Source organism: Pyrus communis, chromosome 1 (genome assembly GCF_963583255.1).
Source record: "Pyrus communis chromosome 1, drPyrComm1.1, whole genome shotgun sequence".
Classification (NCBI taxonomy): domain Eukaryota; kingdom Viridiplantae; phylum Streptophyta; class Magnoliopsida; order Rosales; family Rosaceae; genus Pyrus; species Pyrus communis.
In genome coordinates, this window is record NC_084803.1 from 37607188 (window position 1) to 37628088 (window position 20901).

The 20901-nt window shown below is 35.5% G+C and overlaps 2 protein-coding genes and 1 pseudogene across 2 annotated transcripts; 1 reads left to right on the top strand and 2 right to left on the bottom strand.

Moving 5' to 3' along the window:
* The first annotated feature begins 647 nt into the window (after positions 1 to 647).
* On the top strand, positions 648 to 1563 carry LOC137717497 (cell wall integrity and stress response component 1-like). Its single transcript, XM_068456885.1, has one exon. The coding sequence runs from the start codon at positions 728 to 730 to the stop codon at positions 1304 to 1306; it is 579 nt and encodes a 192-aa protein (XP_068312986.1). The 5' UTR covers positions 648 to 727; the 3' UTR covers positions 1307 to 1563.
* Positions 1564 to 4506: 2943 nt separating this feature from the next.
* Positions 4507 to 5674, bottom strand: LOC137731486 (blue copper protein-like). Its single transcript, XM_068473677.1, has 2 exons — positions 5461 to 5674; positions 4507 to 5088 (listed from the first exon to the last, which is right to left on the bottom strand). Exons 1-2 carry the CDS (start codon positions 5618 to 5620, stop codon positions 4703 to 4705), a joined length of 546 nt encoding a protein of 181 aa, XP_068329778.1. The 5' UTR covers positions 5621 to 5674; the 3' UTR covers positions 4507 to 4702.
* Positions 5675 to 9353: 3679 nt separating this feature from the next.
* LOC137727123 (28 kDa ribonucleoprotein, chloroplastic-like) overlaps positions 9354 to 20901 on the bottom strand; it is a 29977-nt pseudogene continuing 18429 nt past the window's right edge.

Sequence of the window (20901 nt, forward strand, 5' to 3'; positions counted from 1 at the left end):
TTTATTTTCCTTTTGTTTACAATGAAAAAAAAAAATACTATACGGTATAAATACAAGGTAGTACTATTCACACATTTATTTTTATTTCTCACACGTCCCTCTTAGTTTTCGATCGTCGGATTGAATGAATTAAAGAGAATAAATGATAAAAAAAAATTAACAAAAATGTGAAAGAAGTAAAATTAAACATGTGAATAACAGTATCATAAAAATAGAACGAGATTCGCGTTTTTCATATACCCTCTTGAAAGTGGGAAATATTTACCATAAATAGCACGGATAATGCTACTACAGAACACAATTACCAAATTAATTCAGAGGTTAAAAAAATGAAATTCTATTTTTGATAAAACAAAAAAACTAGAAAATCGAAGCAAAATATAAGAACACGTCGATCATTATTGCGCATAAATTTTCGGCTAATAAAAGAAATTCGAAATAAGAATTTTACCAGAAAAAAACAAACGCGTTTGTAGGACTACCAATGTGGACGGCTGGGATTTCACCTGACCCATAATTTTTGCAAAAGCCTGGTCTTTCCATGCACGTTTACGGTGGCGCATTCACCGTCAACCAACTTAACGCAAACCCCACTATATATACTCCTCCCTTCTGTCTTTCCCTCTCAACCCTGTCCTTGTCCAAATTACAAACCCTCCTGCTCCCTATCTCTCTCCCACTCTCTCTCTCCCTGCCTGTGTTTTCTCTCTCCCATATAGAACTCACAATGGCAAGCTCTTCATTCGCGTTGTTGATGGTGACAGTGGCTCTCCTTGCCACCTCCGCCTTCGCCGAGGATAAGGCTCAATCCCCCTCATCCTCTCCCTCCCAATCACCATCCTCCACTCCTCCCCCATCCTCCACTCAACCACCATCATCAACCCCAGCAGCCTCTGCCAAAACACCATCCGCCACCCCAGCAGCGACCCCATCCGCCACCCAAGCAGCTACCCCGTCCGCCTCCTCTAAGGCTCCCAAGTCGTCGGATGCATCCTCCTCTCCATCCTCCGCCCCCACCACGTCCACCTCCTCCTCCTCCTCCTCCTCCTCCTCCCCATCCTCCTCCCCATCCAGCTCTACATCATCCGAGTCCTCCTCCCCATCCTCCTCCCCATCCAGCTCTACATCATCCGACTCTCCACCCTCCCCACCCGCCTCCAGCCCATCCACCTCCGACACCTCGGTTGCTCCCTCCGAGTCGACTACTTCTGCTGAGGCTCCCGCCCCATCTGGAGCCGCCGTGAACAGAGGCTTCGCCGCCGGATCCGTGGCCGCCGTCGTCATTGCGGCGTCGATCTTGGCCTAGATGTGCTTTGCGGACGAGGCCTTTTTCCGCTGTTGGGTCACCGAAAGAGAGATTCGGCGGGCGGATCTTGAGTTTCGTATATTAGCGGGTAGAGTTTAACTACTATTTTTGGTTTTATAGTTGTTATAGAGTGGGTTATTATTGGTGATGGAGATATTATTTGGACGGTGTTGATTTGATCGGACGGGGGTTCTGCGGCTGATGGTTTAATCCATCGGCCTTAATTATTAATTATAATTATTATTATTACTTGATCATTCCCGCTGCTGATGATGATGACTATGGAAATTCTTTTGTTATGATCTAATGATATATATCATTAATTATATCTAATTCGTTGAGTTTAATATCTTTGATTTAAGCATGAAAAATGCCAAGGAGACTCTTATACAGTATTTATATTAATTATTGTGCTTATATTATAAAATAATATGCTAAAAATATAAGTTGACAAATAATTTATGAACAATCTCATTTTTTAAAGGGTCTTTTTTTTTTCTTTTTTTCTTTTTTTTTTTTTTTGTATAAAAGAGAAAATTGGACTCTTTAACTCATTGGATAACTCTAGAGGATGAGAATTGAGTAATGCTAAGAAGACAATATTTGAAGATAAAATTTTATAACTAAATGATATGGAGGGTTATGATTAGATTATTACTTAAGCATTGTAAACATGCTCATTTTCAATTGGTGATATATTATTTAATTTGTAAATTTTATTTACAAAGTTTGTCTTCCTAACATTACTCTGAGAAGTATAATAGATTGCTTCGTTTGAATAATTAAACAATGTGGGTAAAGATTTTAAAAGCGTTCGTTTATCATTTACTTATTAAACGAAAAGAATCATCTTTAGATCTCTTTCCATCTAATTTGGGATATGGATTGTTAAAATTTGATTCAACTGTTACAAACAAAATGCCATTTTAAAAGTGATAATAACTGTAACCGTTAGATCAAATTTTAATAGTCTAAATTTCATAATAGTGGATCAGGTGGAAATAGTTTCCTTTTTAATTTTCTTGAATTGATTTGGTTTTTGTCGTTTGGGGAAGAAAAAGTAGAGCAACGGTCTCGAAAGCCACGTGGTTTGCGACAAACTGACATGCAGAAAGCAACCCATTAGCTTTGAGAATAGAGTAGCTAGGTTATGCTGGTTTAGTATTATTAAATTTGTTAGGCCTTTGGATTTTATAAAAAAAAACTAATGAAAAATATTTGAAAATTTTGAGTTTTAATGATAAGGACAAAATAAAAGGTAAAATGAATAGTACTATGATTGGTTTTTTAGTGTAAAAATATGATTTTTCGTTAAAGTAAACAATACCGTAGACTTTTCGTTAAAACTCCCCTTTATAAATTTGAACAGGTTACTCAAAAGATGAATAAGAGTTTTTACTTAAAATTATTTGTAGCTGATTCAAAGAATTTTTTGTTTATGATCGAATCTGTGTGTTCATATCACAAATCATTCTATAAAAACAAATCAATGAAATTGGTAAAAATATTACAAACAATCTATATATTTGCTACAATAGATTGAGTAAATGATCTAACTTTTAGTTTATTTTTTGCAAAAATGATCTTTACAAAGTGATTTATAATATAAATAATTATGACCATAAACACGAAACTCTGTAATGTGATTTGATAACGGTTCATGTTGCTTAAAAATGTGCAATTATATTCCTCTAGTTTAGGAGAAAAACCTTAGTAGTGTACGTTCCTCTCACAATGTTGCGTTGGTCTTACTCGGTATGAAAGTTAAACAAGTGCATGAAATTTGTATTTTGATAGCATTTTACATTATGTTATATTTTATGGGTGAAAAATGACAATGAGTGAGATAATAAGACATGTGGAACAAGTCCAAAACTGTTAATATTGTTATTTTACTATATAAACATCATAATTGAAATTATTATCTCGTTATTATAATTTAAATATCACCTCTTGAACTCAGTTAGTATTTTGGTTTGGAGGTAATACTCTACATTTGTAAGTAAGAAGTTTTAGGTTCAAGTCTTATGAATGTTTATACTAATTTATTCTCTCCCATAAAAATATGTCATTGTTTGAAACAAAAAAACCATCTCTGGATAATTCATTCAATTTGATGAGGATTGTTTAATCATCCATCTAAATTAATAAATTAATTAACAATTCAATTGTAAGGATGCTACTTATTATTACAACCGTACTGTCAATTTATTTGACACACACTGATGACTAAACTATTTTTGAATTAAATAATTATTTTCAAATGTCATATATATTTAGGTGATGATAAAAAAAATGATTGATTTTGACTATAACGGATTTTGACTATAACGTTTGTACGATAAAAGAATGTCACGTTAGGCCGGGAAGAAAGACTTTCGTTCTTAGCGGAGGAGGAAAGTATTATTCATATGGAAATGAGCTTGTGGAATAAGCCCAAGCTTATGGTGTTCCAATTTGCAGCCTTAAGATGTATTTAATGAACTTGTTTTAATATCAAGTGGAGGACAGACAACTGCTTATCAATAGGAAGACGTTCTTCTTTACAGATAAATTACAATTCGAAACATGCATATAAACATTCATTTGGTAATTTTAATTAGTTAAGTGACGAGATGTCTGAGATTGTGGTTTGCATGTTACAATTCTAATAGAAAATGTAGGATATTAACACATATAACTTATCCCTTCTAATTTTCCAAAAATATAAAATTCCTTTGTACATACTTTCATTTCTTACTTTGACATAACTTGAATTTTATTAGTCTACTTTCATTTCATAATTTGGTTTATTAGTTTGTGCATCCATTGGGCTTCAGTTCAGCTTGTGTGTCACAATTGGGCTCCGACCAATTCGGCCTTGTTTCCAATGGTGGTCCAGCTCATTGCCTCCGTCATTTTTCTTTCATTTTCTCTTTACAACATCATATTTCAAAAAATTCAAAAGTTTTCAATTGGAACTTTTTATTCACTCATGTAATTATTAATAATTTTCTTTCGGTAAATGAAGTTTGTTGAATTACTCCAAGGTTATTTTTCTTTTTTAAATTTTCATATTTTTAATATTTTTAATAGCGAATTTCGATTAACTACCAAAATAAAATCGGAATAAGATTCATTATCGCTTACGTTTGGAATGTTTACTTGCATTATACATTAAAACGGTTGTTGAGTGAGATGGGTTAGGGAATCATGGCCCTTCAAAAGCAAAGTGCATAATATATATGAACCCTCAATTATACTACATAAATGTATCATGGACCCTAAAAAGTTATAAAATTGGACTAAATCATAACATAAGAAACTCAGAGTACTTAAAATTAAACAAGAAGAAATAAAATAGCACTGCCTCTATCCTGGCACTTAGAGTGATATCATCTCACCAACCTGCCAAACTTAAGAAAGAAGGAACATACAAAAACCAACCAAACTAATGACACTCCACAAAGCCACAACAAGAGAGCTAGAGTGGCTAATCCCAACACCAGTTGTTGAGGATGTGGTACTTGCAGGGGTTGTAACTGTAGAGTTACCGCCGGAACCACCGGATGCTGAATTACTGGATGGTGCTGCGGTTGATCCTGACCCTACAGTCACAGAAAGCTTCATCCCCATACCACAATGCCCAATCGTAGCGCAAATGTAGTTATGAGTCCCGGCAGTCTTGAGGGTGATGGTGGTGGCTCCGCTGCTATCACTCGTAATTGAATTTCCCAAAGTGCATGTTTTGTAGTCACTAGCAGTCACTTCATCCACTGTGTGCCCACTTCCATAGTTGAAAACTACCAGGTAACAAAAATTTAGGAAAAATATACACAATTAGCTAAAACATAACCAAAGTGGGGGTGCTTTTGTTTTCACTAGATACCTGATGTGTTATTAGACCATAATTTTCACACCTACATAATTCTCAAACCACACTTTAACAAAAAAAAAAAAATTCTGATCAACAATCTAGATTGAAATCTTCTACGTAATTCTCAAACTGTACTCATTAAACAAGAGCTCCTCTAATAAATGGTCTAGATGGATAATCTATATATAACTTTCAAATGACACATCAAAACAAGAATTTATCTTACAATCTGATAACATAAACATTTATTTTGAAGCATGTGCATGATAGTATAATTAAAGGGGAATAAGATTTTTACCTAGGCTGTCACCAACTTTAAAGGTCTTGCCACTAGTCCAAGTGGTATAATCCACACCACTAGCCCACCCAGAGGAGTCTCCAACGGTGTAGACAGTGGCTAAGCAGCTTGGCAGCATGACCATGGCAACAACTAGGGCTAAACCCCCAATTCTGGCCATTTTTTATGAGCTAGCCCAGCTACGACCAGAGAGAGAGGGAGAGAGAGAGAGAGGCCCTTTGTGATGATAATTCTATAGAGTGGAACTCACTTATATAATGGCATGAAGGGGGCTGGAGTAAGTAGGGTTTGGTCCACTTAATTGAAATGCAGCATGTTCTGTCTAGGAACTCATTGCAGGATGACTTTAGTTAGACTTCATACCTAATGTTTTTCTTTTTATTTCTTTTTGTATTGTTAATCTCCTAACTTTCAGAAAGAAAAAAAAAAAAGAAATAAATGTGATGAGTAATAAGGCTATCATCATCTAGGTTTGTTATGATAAATAATGTTCTAACTTCTATCTTTCTTTTTTTTTTTTTTTTTTTTTTCAAACCCAATTCTAAGCACCAAAGTGGACTAATTAAATTAAAAGAAATGTGATCGAAGGGGTGGTATACTTTTAATTTATTATATGGCTTTGTTGGTAGACCTTTCATCATCTCTTTGATGATGGATTGCGAATTAAGAAAGGATTAACATGTTAAGGTCATAAGAGTTATGATTAATGCCAAATAGAATCCAATCTCCAAATATAAGCATATTTAGACACAAAATATTTGAAAGATTATCCACATTTGAAATTTTGTAGTCCTATTGGAGAAAAAACAAAGGGGAGACTTTGGATGCGGTCTCTAGTTATGAATATTTTTTTTATTGAAACCTTGTTGGTTTTCAATTTTTGATCAAAGTCCCTGAAATTAATGTGATAATTTATTTCTATGTACCCATATAAATAAATAAATAAAAGATATTAGGCTTAATAACATTAGTAAATTTCTTTGATTAAACTTGACATGGATACATTCTCAAATCAAAGAAAAAAGAATGTACCCATATAAGTTGAAAAATGGATTAGAAAAAAATTGAATAGATTTTATACAAAAAAAAAAAAAAAGGTACATTTTACATATAACAAATTGGTATATTTAAGAATGAGTACATTTTAAGATTAAAAATTTGAAAAAATTACATTAATGGGTACATATAAGATTAAAAAATTGAAAACATTTTTTAAAAAAGCTAATGGGTACAAACTTATTCTATTTTATTTATTTATTTTGGAAATGTTTTGAATTGAAAATTAGTTAGGAGTTTAATAAAGGTGTGAGTATTAAAATTCTAAATCAATTATTAATTTTTATTTAAAAAAAATTATGTAACTGACATATAAATTCATTATTACATTAATGTTAGGGACTTTGATCAAAATCTTAAAAACTAATAAGGTTTTAGTCAATGAACATTAATAACTAGGGACCGGATACTAATTTTTCCAAAAAAAATTGTATTACACACTAAGCATAATAAGGGTTATTTCATTTTTCCAAAGCATAATAAAGGTTAACTGAACGTGAGGTTGTATTACATACATATATGGAAACTTCTTGTTACTCCAAATTACAGCTTGCATTCAACAAAGAAATATAGGAGAAAAATAACATTAAAAATGAGTGCATAATGACGTTTTAAGAGCCAATAACATTTTCCTAATAGAAATGTGAGCTTTATTCGTTGAGCATTGACATAACACTTAAATGAAACAAGGTGGAGGTGATTTCACTTTCATGACCTAGAACGCTAAAAGGCAAGGGAGAGCCGAACCTTTGATTGGCAAGGACACATACAAAATTCTCGACTTCGAGAGATTTGAGATTGTATAATTAACTTAGTGCAATAAGACAAATTTCATTGAGATGAATCAAAGTTCTTACAGATTGTCTTCAATGGACAAAATTACAAACGTTCAAGGACAAAAGTAAGATGGAAATAAGTTTAGAATCGAAGCTAGAAAATCCCATGAAGTTCAGGGATCAAATTTGCAATTAACCCTAGTTCAAATATAAAGAAAAAAAATTGTCAAAGTGGGTTAATTGTTAATTAGCATGAATAGAAAGTAAACCTTAATAATATTAAATTTAGTTCTGGTTAATATTATTATTCTTGTCCAACTACAAACATAGGTCAAAGTGGGTTTGATCTGTCGGAGATGGGAAGTCACATTCTCTGAGCAAAACGGTTCACCTAACAAGTTACTAGAAGCCATCATCCATCATGGGCATATATATTTTCTCTTCATGCATGAGATGAGTCATGACCCAAATAAAACATCTGGGTCCATCTCACCACGTACCAAACTTTTTCAGATGTAAAAATTTGGGGTTTGGTTATCTTGGTTGAGATGTGATATCTACACACCTCATTTTATTTCTTACATATTTTTTAAATTTTCGGCCATTGGATCAGATGAATTGAAGAAAATCAACATACTGAAATTATCAAGGGGTGCGTAAAAAGTAAAATGAGATGTGTGAATAGCACACCCCTTTTGGTTTTGGTAATGGTTGTTTGAGGTCATTTGGTTCCACCAACTACATTGAAAGGAAATCTGGCTAGTACGCTCAATTGCTTAGGGAACAGAATTATGATACTAATCAAGTTTTGAGAGAGAAAAACGCAAAGAATTAGGATTAAGATAGATCAACTATTCGATTCTGTCAACATAATGTAATTGGAAGGAAAAAAATTTATGAATACATTGTTCCAAGCGACAAGAGACATTTGAGCTTACCTACGTACGTACGAGTTTTGGTGATTAGTGGTTCTACGTATTCGTAGTTTTACTTTTAAATCTTATACTCGATGTCGATGAAAGATTGAGTCTTGGGATTTTTCTCAAACTTTAAATTTTCTTCAGAGTTATTGAGAATTGGTGCACTTGTAATATTGGCGAAGCCTTTTTATTGTTTCTAGAGAGTTGTACTTTAAACCGCAACTAGTTAATTAGAAAAAGATAGCATATGCAGTCCCCTAGGGATAGTTGCACATATCAACTCTTTTATGAATAATGTATTTACACGGTAATAATTCATAATCAGAATCGTTTAGTTTCTTAATCATCATTTTTTAAAAACACATTCAATTGTAGATCACTTGATCATCCAAATATGTCCAATAAATAAATGGTTTATCATAAAAATCTTACTTGGTGCCTACACTACGAATTTATTTCATACATTGAATAACCAAACGATCTCCATTTCAAATTGTTTTTTGTAGGAGTAATCTTCAAATAAAAATTAAGAAATTGAACGATTTTCATTATCAAATTTGTATCATAAATAAAATTACATTATTCACAATAGATAGAGATGTATCCACTCCATGAGGTGGATGCAAGGAATATCTATTTACACTTTCAGCATGCTGTAAGAAATAGACTAGAAGTGGACAAGTTCCAAAACAAATCCAGAAAAATCTCCAATGCCATAATGCATGTGCCTAATCCTTTGGTAAAATCTCAACGTCAAAAGCATTCAGTCCCTTTTCTGGTTGTGTTTTTCTTTTCAATTGAAGACACATTATTCACTCTAATAATGTAGGGAAAGATTACAAAGTTTCTTTTTATAGGTTAGTGGTTCTTTGGGCGTTCATCGGCATGAGTCGAGTATATTTCTTTAAAATGAAGACTATATGTCACATGTATAAGAAATAAAGATCTCAAAAATGAATGTTTAACCTAAAGTTTTGGACTATTAGGTGACAAGATACATATCAAGACACTAAAACGTTTTATAGTAAAAATAGCTCAATCTATCCAAACTTGTAGCTTGCGTACATAAGCAGCCTCTAGCCTTCCAGCAACCTTGTACAAGTACTAGAGCGACGGAATCCACCCAAAGACGGTGAAAATCTCAGCGAGCCAAATTCAGAAATTTCACCGTGCCAGCCAAATTCAGCTTGTATCGTTGACATTTGACAACTGTGTTTGCTTCCTCGACACTAGAATTCAATTCAGTAGATTTATCACCCAACTCTGAACTTTCTGTTTTTGGTACTTTAACAAATTGTTTACCGCGTGCCACACAAATTCGTCTTCCCATAAGCAGCTGCAGGAAAAGAAGTTTCCAAGGGGAAAATTACCTTCCCGTGGGAAGCAGAAAGAGCTGCCTCAGCCTCGGTCTTGGTTTTGAAGCCCACAAATCCATATCCCGTGGACCTTCGCGGGTTATTTTGGAATGCAAATTCCGCTCTAACAACATTATAATCCCCTGAATCGAAGAGCTCCTTGAGATCTTTAGACCTTGCTTCATACGGCAAATTTTCCACTTACAAATTGAAAGTTATTGGCTTGGGTTGCGAAGAAGGGGGAGCAATCTTCATCTTTTTCGGCCTGGCATAAGCCATCTTTATGACACGACCCTCCATTTCCTATAAGGCATTCCAAAATAAGCGAAATCATTTACCAGACAATATGGGAAGGAAGCCGCATAAGCATCATACATTTAGTGGCTCAAATTACACAGGAAAAAGCCAACGTATCAACTTGGAAAAAATTACTAGTTAACCCAAATGTTACATTGATTCTTGAACTTCAAAATGAGACACTTAACCCTTTAAACTATACTCTGTATGTTTGGTCCTTTTAACATTACTGAAGGGAGTACTCACTCAGTGGCATATGGAAAACTTATTCAAGGGAATAGAAATTATGATCTCATTCTCAAATATTGAGAAAACGGTGGCAGCACTACCTCCATTGACTTCTTCCCTCTCCCTTTCCCTAAAACATCTTCTAGTCTTCACCACCCTATCACTCCATTCAGACATATATCTCTTCTCATCTCCTTAAACCTTCATGTTAAATCCTCTCTTGCTTTCTCCCGTTTTCAAAATTTGCCCCTTTGTGACTCTGCTACAACCAAAAAGTCTCGGTACAAGAAGAGGAACAAACCCAGTGGATGAGGAAACCTTCACAACCTCCACAACTAGTAAAAACTAAAATGTGCACAGTAGAAGTACAGTATACCATAGTTCCAGCTCAATCCCTTGTTATTTGATGTTGGAGTGGCTCTTCAGGTTGAACACAAATTGAAGGTATGTTCAAAAAAGGTAAGAAGATCACAAACCAATGGAAGAGGTGGAAGAAGGTAAAGAAGTAAGTGTGTGATAGGGTATGATGCTAAATAATGACACCATGAGAAAGGATGAGGGCGTATAGATGTCTTGGCATGAATTGATGACGATGATGATGGAGTTAACTGGTTTCTAGAGGTGTCGGACGCCTCTAAGAGATTGTCATTTATGCTCTCTCGGTGACTGAATGCATGACTTTTATCATCTACAAATGAAGAGATGAAACAGTAGACCTCCCTTCTAGGAATAAGGTAACAAATTAGGCCCTTAAACTAGTACTCATGTGCCACCTCCAATCAGATGAATAATTGCATTCCCAGATAAGGGGCCTAATACGGAACATAGGTTAAACTTAAAGTCGAAGGGATACTAGTGAATTTCAGCAATGAATTCAGCTCCAAAGCACAGGCACAGGAAAAGTGCACACAAATATACATGAAACAAAGAACTAAAATTCTCTTCTTATATTTTTAGACAGCAACGAATTTCCAATACGAACAAAACAAACACAAAACAGTATTCAAGTAGAAAAGTAGAACGCTACCTCTCATACAGCGAAAAACCATAAAATTCCCAAATTTTATTTCACTTTCCCAACTAGTAGTCTTTCCCAGTCTTTCTCACTGACCAGACCAAGCATAAAATTAAACGTACAACAACACAAGCATTCACATAAGATAACAGAACCCGATCTGCTTACAGACGATTCGAGATTATCCAGAGCCGTACGACCGCCAAACCCATGTTCCTGGTCTTGTCATACATGGCAAGCTTACACCACCACAAGAAAAACAAAATAAAAAGACAAAAACATTAAACCCATCAAATAAAATAAAAAATTATTAATACCCAACAAAAATAATTCTCCTTCAAACCAGAGAAAAATGGAGAAAAATTACAACCTCAACGTCGACGACGGTGCCGTACTTCTCGAACACAGTACGGATGTCTTCCGGGGTGCAATGCCAAGGAACATTCTGGGCAAGCAGTCTTGTGTCCGAGAACTCTAGGGGCTCCGCCTCGAGGACTGGGGTTTCTTCGAGAGCTTGGTCTTGAGCGGGGGTGGAGAGAGAAGGAGTGGTCGGAGTGTGCTTGGAGAGGCGTTGTGGGTTTTGGAGAGAGAGAGGGGAGGTGTGAGAGGGAGGAGTTGTTCAGTGGGGAAAGAGAGATGACGAAGTAAAGCCATTGCTGTTAAGCTTTGTTGTCTGTGAAGTCTGAGGTTTCAAGTAGGGGGCGGGAGTATGAAGTTTCAAGTAGGGTGTCAGCCTCTCCAAATGAAACGTCAGATTCTAAACACCAAGTTTAAATTTGATGGCTGAATTGGTAATTTGATATGCTGTTAATATTTTCCTTCTATCGTATGCCAAAATTTATTGTTTTACTTATGTTTTTTTTTAAAACAAAAATAATAAAAGTTGGGTTGTTGTTTGTTTAAAAATAATAAAATAATACTTAAATATGCTAACATATAAGATAAGGCAAGTGGAATGCTTTTGGAAATAATAAAAATCAAATTTGAAGGCAGCTTCAAATTTGACATCTCTTTGTCCATGTTAGCATAGTCTTCTTCTCTATGTCATCTTTGACATCTCAGTTGGAGTAAACGGCACGTCAATTGTTACCGTTGTATGTCTATGTAGTATTTTTAACATCTCATTTGGAGATGGCCTGGCTACTTGAATTCAACTTTTTAAGTTCAAAAATAATTTTCAAGTTTTAAGCTTTAAAATTTTGTTTAGTATGATTATTTTAAAAAACTGAATTTAAAACTAACTCAAAAATATAATATATTCTCTAAAAACATAAAAAGTGAGTTTTTAAATTTAAACTCACTCATTTCTTTTCTCTTCCACCTCCCTTCTCACTCCAAATCTATCTTTCTTTTCTTCTTTCTCTCTCCTCTTTTTTTTTTTTAATTTTATTTTTTTCGTCTCTCTCCAATCCTCTATCTTCATTCTCTCAGTTCTTTCTCTTACTCATTTTCCTCTCTATCTCGTCTGATCCTCTATCTTCCTTCTCTTTCCTTCAATCATCTCTTACTTTCTTTTCTCTTTTCTCCTTTTTCTCCCTCTCATGCGACCCTCTCTCTTTAGATCTTTTTGTCTAGTTTAAGTTGTAAGATTTAAAAATTTTAAATCGAAAACCAATCAAGTTTTTTAGTCTTAAAGAAAATTGTTTTCAAGAAATGTTCTTAAAAAATGTTTTGAAAAATGATAAAAATTTTCAAATAAAATACCAAACAGGACCTAAATTTTTAAATTAAATTTAAAAATTAAATAATGTGTAATAGAAACGTTAATTGACACTTCATTAATAATTCAATCATTAACAACCACATTATTTGATTTACATAATTTGGTTTAAAAATTTTGTAACAACCTATCCCCAAATATTACGATTTTTATAATTTTAAAACATGAATTTACGAAAATGCCCTTTGAGGTGAAAAATGTTGAATTTTGTTGACTGTCTTGTTGTGTTGCGTAAGACTCTTTTCCTTAGCGTATCCTTGTAGTATTCGTCACTACAACATGTGGGCGCAAGTGGAATTGAGTTTGGAGCTAGAATGAAAATTTTACGAAATTCGGAACTATAAAGGCATTTCGATAATTTTACGTTCCGCGAGGTATTTTCCCATTTCATCTTTTCTTGCCTTGTTTGGTGAGCCAGTGGGGGCCACCCTTGCTTTTTGGTCTCCTAGCCCTCTCTTTCTTTTCCCCTTTTTTCTCTCTTTCCCATGAACCCTATCTATCTTTCTCCCTTAACTCTCATCCATCTCTTCCCTCATATCTCTCTTGTTCTCTGTAATTTGCAAGCATCACAAAAGGTGGATTCACCACCCTTCCCGTTGAGCCAGAACTGACCACCACTATATTGCAGCAACGGCAGACATCCATCTCCTTCTCTCCCTGTAATGTGTCACTACCATTGTGCTTGTGTTTTCTGGTGAATTCTACCATCTACGGTGAAGGTAAACCCCATAGAACCTTTTAGATAATGTTTTAGTGTTGGATTAGGCTAGTTTTAGGTGCTGACCACACGTGCACACAGGGAAAACCCGATGGGAAGCACTGTGCATTTTCTGGAAATCCCAAACTGTGGCCATTTGGCCACTTTCCAGTCACTTTTCTGGCCATTTTCGGCCTCCGTCGAGCCTTGAAATGGTATATCTCTTCTATATTTCTAGCTTTACATAGGACCTTGAATTACTCAATTTGGTGTTGTATCGAGCTCAGAATGAGCTTTGGAAGTTGGCCTTCCACCTACAAAATATGCAGGTTTCGTGGAGAATGCGAGAAAATGGCATATTTGTGGGGTTGCGAGTGGTGTTGCAATGCCCGGTGGAAGGAGTACACGTGCTTCTACTAGAGGTACTGTGCTTCGTCGCCTTCCACGAAAGGGATTTTTTCAACGACTCAACTAGGCAATTGCGGTGGCTTATGGCCTCCCAGGCTGGGGTGGCGCGTGAGGGAACTCGAGGTTCATCCTTAGGTTTTTCGACACCCCAAATCCAAATCCGACGTATGTTTTCCCAAACTCAATCATTTTAGTAGAGTTTCATTAATTGGTTATTTAATGTGCCTAAGGTGCATTTATTAGTGGCAACCCGTCCATTCATGCTTTATTTGCGTCCCCTTCAGGATTTAGAACAAGATGTACGATTCTAGCATCAGGGCACTCCACACATAAGTATATTCGAGTCTTCTTAATGTAGGACCCATTCCTTTATTCATACCTTTTTTGACACACCATGACCTAGAATGTCCACTTAGACTCTGAATCGAGCTATGTAAGCTGACACCTAAAAGGTGATGAAGCCATAAAGTGTAGTGATGTGGAAAATGTGAATAAATTTAAACCTAAAGTGCCTAAATACAAGAGTGCACTGGTCAGCGAGAATGAACCCATTTCACACGTGACGGTAGAGAATAAGTAAAATACAATAAGATAGGATAAGGATTATACCCTCAAAGGTAGGCAATTATACTGAGATTTACTAAGAATTCTCGTCGATACAAAAGTTCAGCAGCTAAAACCTGAAGGGGTGAAAAACAAGGGAAAGTGGGCCTGAAAATAAAGTTTTAATAAAAACCTTTGAAAACGTTATAACCCCTCGCCATAAAACATGTATTGTTTCCAAAATATACATATTACATATAGTATGAAAATACTTATCGTAGCCTGCAAAACGTAAATAAGGCATCACATCCCAAAAGCACAAAATCTCAACATTAATATAAGTAAAATCAGGTGCTTAAACAATCTATACTAGCACACAAGTCGGAATTGCCTAATGCGACCTGTACGACTGAACTGATGCTCATCAATCTATGATAACACACGAGTCAGAGTTGCCTATGCAACCTGTACGACTCTTAGGAAACTCCGACACTGTCGTACAGGTTGCAATAGGCAACTTAGACATTGTCGTGCGTAAGTAAAGTTCAATAAAGTGGATTAAGAATCATACCATCGAAGGTCATCTCCAATACCAAAATTTGCCACAAATCTTTATTGATAAGAAAGCTCAGCTATTAAAACCTGAAGGGGTGAAAAACAAAGGTGAAATGGGTTCATTCCCGCTCACAACACACTCTTATATTTTAGGCACTTTTAGATTTAAATTTATTCACATTTTCCACTACACTACACTTTATGGCTTCGTCACCTTCCAGGTGTCGGCCAACACAGCTCGATTCGGAGTTCAAATGGGCATTCCGGGTCGGGATGTGTCATTTTTATAATAGTTCTTTCACGTTATTCTTGATTAGTTGTATGCATATTTTACTTACTTTCGTTTAATGTTATCACTTACATACATATTAAAATGGCTTCGTCACCCTCGGGTGTAGGCCAGCACGTGCCCATCTTGGTATTTGGGAATATCGGGGTAGGAGTGTGTCAAATTCGGTCTCCCTAACATCACTAGGTGTTAAGTGGGAAACTAGCAAAGAAGGAGATTTGGAATAAAATTGGCTATAACAGCGTGATTTAGAAGTTTGGATTATTTTTCGTAATTTAAATGAAATGTAATTATTACTTTTTTTTTTACTTGAACTAGGTCAAAAAATAAAAAATTGAATTAAAGTTAAAAAAGAATTAAAAAAAAAAGCAGAACTGAATTAGAAAATTGAACTGAACCGAACTAAAGTACTTCAGTTTCAATTTTAGTGATTTAAAAGCTGAACCAAATTATCTAGAACAACGTCGTTTTACAAGTTTTCTTATAAGGCTCTGTGCTTAAACCCAAAATTATTAAACCTTTTGATCTATGGCAATAAACCTTTTTATTTAATTTCATAAAGGCTCACATCTAAATACCAAAGCACCTCAGAGTCCGAGTTTGGCGCAACATTAGTGCTTACGTTTTGCATTGTACTTGATTGTGTTGTCAGCTCTCACACAGATCAAGTGATGGATGCGCTTGTCCTGCCTCATTTGCTTGGATAGCTTCTTGATCATAAAACTCTTGTGCGACGGTATTTTAACGAACTTGGAGAACCACTGCGAAGTTTACAGCATATACTTCTCTCATCCTCCTTGCTATGATTTCTCATATTTTATTTTTTAAAACCAATTTTCAAATTTGCTAAAAAATATCTGAACCAAATGAAATTGTAAACAAATCCAAAAAAAAAAAAAAAAAACAAAATAGAACTGAACCGAAAATTAATTTCCATTTGGTTTTCGGTTTTGCCAAACAACCAAACCGAATGAACCGAACCCACCTTAACTTTAACATTAAATTCCTTAAGCATTCATGAAAGCCAAATTTTATGTCTTTCGACATATAACAATAGTGTGTCCGGTATGAAGGGGCATGCCAATAGATGTTAGTCTCAAAATCGATCTCGACTGCAAAGCTGAGGATTTTCGAAATCTCTTGGTCCTTCAAGTTTGTGTTGCAGGCATGCTAACTCGCAGCTTGGAGGCCAATCAAGTAAAATGTAATTGGCACTTTGTTTGACTTCTTTCAAAACCATTGTGCATACTGAGGAAGGAATGCGTCTCGGTCATGGATCCATATGCCTTATGTGCAAGGACTTTGATGGGTCTTGTTACATGATGTGTGAATTTGTATGTTTTTGTGATGGGCGAGAAATCGGTAGGGTTGAGATACTCGCATGTGATAGATATGATGAATGTGTAGTGGATTTGGTTATCGGGGTGTGGTAGGTAACCTGAGTGTGTACGATGAATCATATCAATCCAAGCAAACTGGTTGTGGGGATTGATTTTAAATGAACTCAAATGTAAACTATAATAATCTAAATTAAAGTTTGAAGTGCGAGGTGGAAAATAAATCGAAATTACAAAATTAAAATATTGATATAGACTTTAAATTAGTGAATTGAAGTGCAGGGCAAATATGAAATTAAAGCGAATAACAAAAAATAATTAAAAAGATAAATTTTACCTAGTGTAGAATGGAAAGCGAGTGATATAATGCAAAAATATGGTTGGTGATGTGCATTTAAACCAACCTAGTAAAAGGATTAATTCAAACTAAATTTAATCATAAGTGCACGAATCAGTTATGGTATAAATTTGTAATTACTACATTGAATCCACCGGGGTTGAATTACCAATTGAGTCTATAACTATTACTTAACAAACTGAAATAAAGATTGGATTTGTATCGAAGAAAAATTATACCTACACAATGATTAAGTAGAAATATGGTTGAAAACAAATGTAAGAAAGCATTAAGGCTTTGATTCCACCACTAATTGTCGTACCCTAATATCCAATTGTCATACCCTAATATCCAATTGTCAATTCATGAATTATCAGATATTAACAAAAATAACTTATGTACATATGTACGTGGTTAGGTACACATGTTAATAATTTCCCAAAGAGATGTGGGTTTTACCATGGTTAGGCTTAAACCCAGCTATTTCTACCGTCTATATATCCATAGGTTGGTATACACAACAAGCAGAAATCCAATTAAGCACAGTGAGAAACAAATTAACTACTCATCAACTTAGTCACGTCAAACAAATAGCTAATTTACAAGGAAGCCACACAAACCAATATTCGTCTATGGTCGGATTAAAATATAAGTTCATGATTCTCATTCTTAAAGCATCTATAGAATCCAATTCATGGTCAGAAATAAATACATGTGCAAGTAATTTCAATATCAAAATCCTAGGCTAGGGTCCAGCACAAAGAACCAAATATCAAAATTGAAATTCAACTGGTGAATGAAAATTAATCATCAATCTGAAATCCATGGATTGAACAATTATAAAACTAGAGTACTCATAACTATTTCCAGTCTAATCAAAAGTCAAGAATGCCTAATTCACCTTGTTGTACTCAAAACCACACGAACTAGAAATAGAATTTGTAAAGTAACTTCCCTCATCCGTAAATTAATAACAAAGCCCACGTCAACACCAGCTCTTGGTTCAAATAAGTAGAACTCACATGGCCAATTGATCTTGAGCTTAAAATAAAATATTAATAATTAAATAAATGAAAGGAATAATATATCCCCGTCCAAAACTATAGCTTTGCAAAAAAAATATTTTTAAATGAGCAGAGTCAAGTCATACTTATATGCCATCTCCAATCCTCTACAATTTATTAGTTTTTAGTTTATACTTTAAATTTAATGGTTAATTTAATTAAATTACGTTTGGTTGTTTTCAAATATACCCGTTGAATTTGAATCAATTATTCTAACTGAAATGCAAGGCTCTGAAAAGGGCTAAGAATGAGCTACATTTGACCAGCCTGATGCCTTTTTAACAAAATAATGGCCTAGTGTACTCCAAAGAATTATAACCCAACCTTCGATTGAAGATGAGTTTTTGAGTAAATCAAGCAATTCCTTTGGTCTTGGACCTCTAACCCTCTCCATTGGAGATGATCTAACAAATGATCGAGATGGTCTTATTTATCTATTCTAATTTCATTCAAACTCGTTACGATCTTCTTTGCCTTGATTGCCTCCATCAGCCTTGATTTGGAATTAATATGAGTTTTTCTTTTTGCTACGATCTTCTCCACATTTCAAGCTCAAGATTCGAAATTCGAAAATTGTTGGAATTCCATTTGTCCCACATCAGACAGAGGGAGAAGAGAATATGAGTTTAAATAGAATTACTCCACTCCAACTAACACCGATGCCTTTTGTGATAAAACCTCACACCTGAGGATTGAGCAGGTGGTAAAGTGGGGACAGTATCGGTGTTGTTGGAGTGGCCCTTCAACCCATCCACCTGAAAAATTCTACATGGTATCAGAGCCAGGGGACGGGCTCGTACTGCCATATGAATGGGTGGGTCCCTTTTGGCCTTGCGTATGTGAAAGATAGACTGTGGACAAAATTACAAAGTTGGCGAGAAGGCCTACTGAGCAGTGTGGGATGTGAATTATTAGTGAAAACGATGGCCCAAGCCCTAACTATGTACTCAATGCAATGCTTCCTCCTCCCTAAATGTTTGTGTGAGGAGTTGAACATGATGATAGCAAAATTCTAGTGGAGTGGTGATCCGAGTAAAAGGAAAATACATTGGCTTAATTTGAAACCAAAGAATGAGGGGGCCCTCAAATTTAGAGATCTTTATGTGTTTAATCTAGCTTTGTTGGCAAAACAAGCATAGCGTTTTCTTCAGCAACCTGAGTCTCTCCCTTTTTATGTTTTCAAAGCTTGATATTTTCCTATGACTGAGTTCATGGAAGCATGGTTGACTACCAATAGTTCATGGTAGGTGCTTCACAAAGGGCATCGTTGGCAATTGGGTAATGGGAAGAAGATTCATATATGGCAAGACAATTGGGTGCCGAAACTGTCTTATTTTGAGATTTTGATCCCACCACCAATGCATTGGGACTTAGAGGCCATGGTGGAGGGTCTTTTCTAGAATGAGATGAAGCATTGGAATGTTCAGTTGTTGATTGATCTATTTCCCCCTGAGGAAATGGAGTTAATTCAAAGTATTCCGCTTAGCGTACGGGATGTCGAAAACCAACGATTATGGCATTATGAATAAAGCAGCAAGTTCACAGTCTAGAGTGTTTACCAAGTGGCTTGGGGTATAATTGAAAGTAACAGGAATGGTGTAGCTGGCTTTTTCCCTTTTTCTAACGGTGTTGGGGATAAATTTTGGAAGAAACTATGGAATGCAAGTGTCTCAGGGAAGGTAAATATCTTTGCTTGGTTGGCGTGTCTGGATTCTTTGCGCACATGTGTGAATCTTAGCAAAAGGCGAGTAATAGGTGAAAAGGTGTGTGTGGTATGTGGTGTGCAAGTTGAATCAACAGAGCATGTGCTTAGAGATTGTAGTTTGGCAATGGCGGTGTGGTTTCGAAGTTTAGGACTAAGGGTGGATACTGGGGACCGATTACCTCTTGTGCAATAGATATCTAACAGTGTGCTGCAACTTCCTAAGGTGGGGTTTGAGTTATGTCTGATGTTGGTATGGGCAATATGGAAGCATAAGAACAATGTGTTATGGAATGGTTCTCGGTTGGCACCACAAGAGATTTTTTTGAGAATCGAGGGATGGATGCACAAGTTTCACATATAGCATAAGTCTGTGGCAATGAAGGCTACCAAAGAGGTTCAAAAATGGAGTAAACCTGAAGAGGGTAAATCAAATGTAATTTTGATAGGGTATGGATTCAAAATGGTTTTCCTGGAAGGGGGGTTATGGAGTAGTTCTTCGAGATCATCGGGAAGAGTTTCTGGTAGCCATTACAGGTCCCATTGAGAGACTAACATTTGCTCTCCAAGCGGAGCTGCTTACACCTCACTGTGTGGTATTGATGATTAAGAGATACTATCTTGAAAATGTGAAGATTAATTTTGAAGGAGATTCTGGTGTGGTGATGGCTACTATTAAGGGTAAAGAGGATGGCTACTCTTTATGGGGTTCTATTATAAATGATTTGAGATTCTTTCTCATGGGTTTGCCGCATTCGGAGTTCGGCCATGTCCAAAGGTAAGGTAACTCAAGAGCGCATCACCTTGCTCGAATGGGTCTTAGTAGTTCTCAAGAGTTTTTGTGGTTTGAGGAGCCTTTGGATATGATTCAGGATATTTTATTTGAGGAGGGATTGTAATTTCCGTTTATATTGGTCATTTGAGGATAGGTCTATCGTTATGCGGGACACTCTTTTTCTTATTTCAGGTTACAATCCCCGACAAGGTTTTTATCGAGGCCCAGTATGCACACTATTCTTTGTTTGTATGTATTCTAAGTTGTTTAATGAATATATGTTGCAATCATATTTAGAATAGGAATGTGATTGTGTAAATCCTATAAGATATGAGAATGTATCTTATATTCTTATTAGGAGTTGATT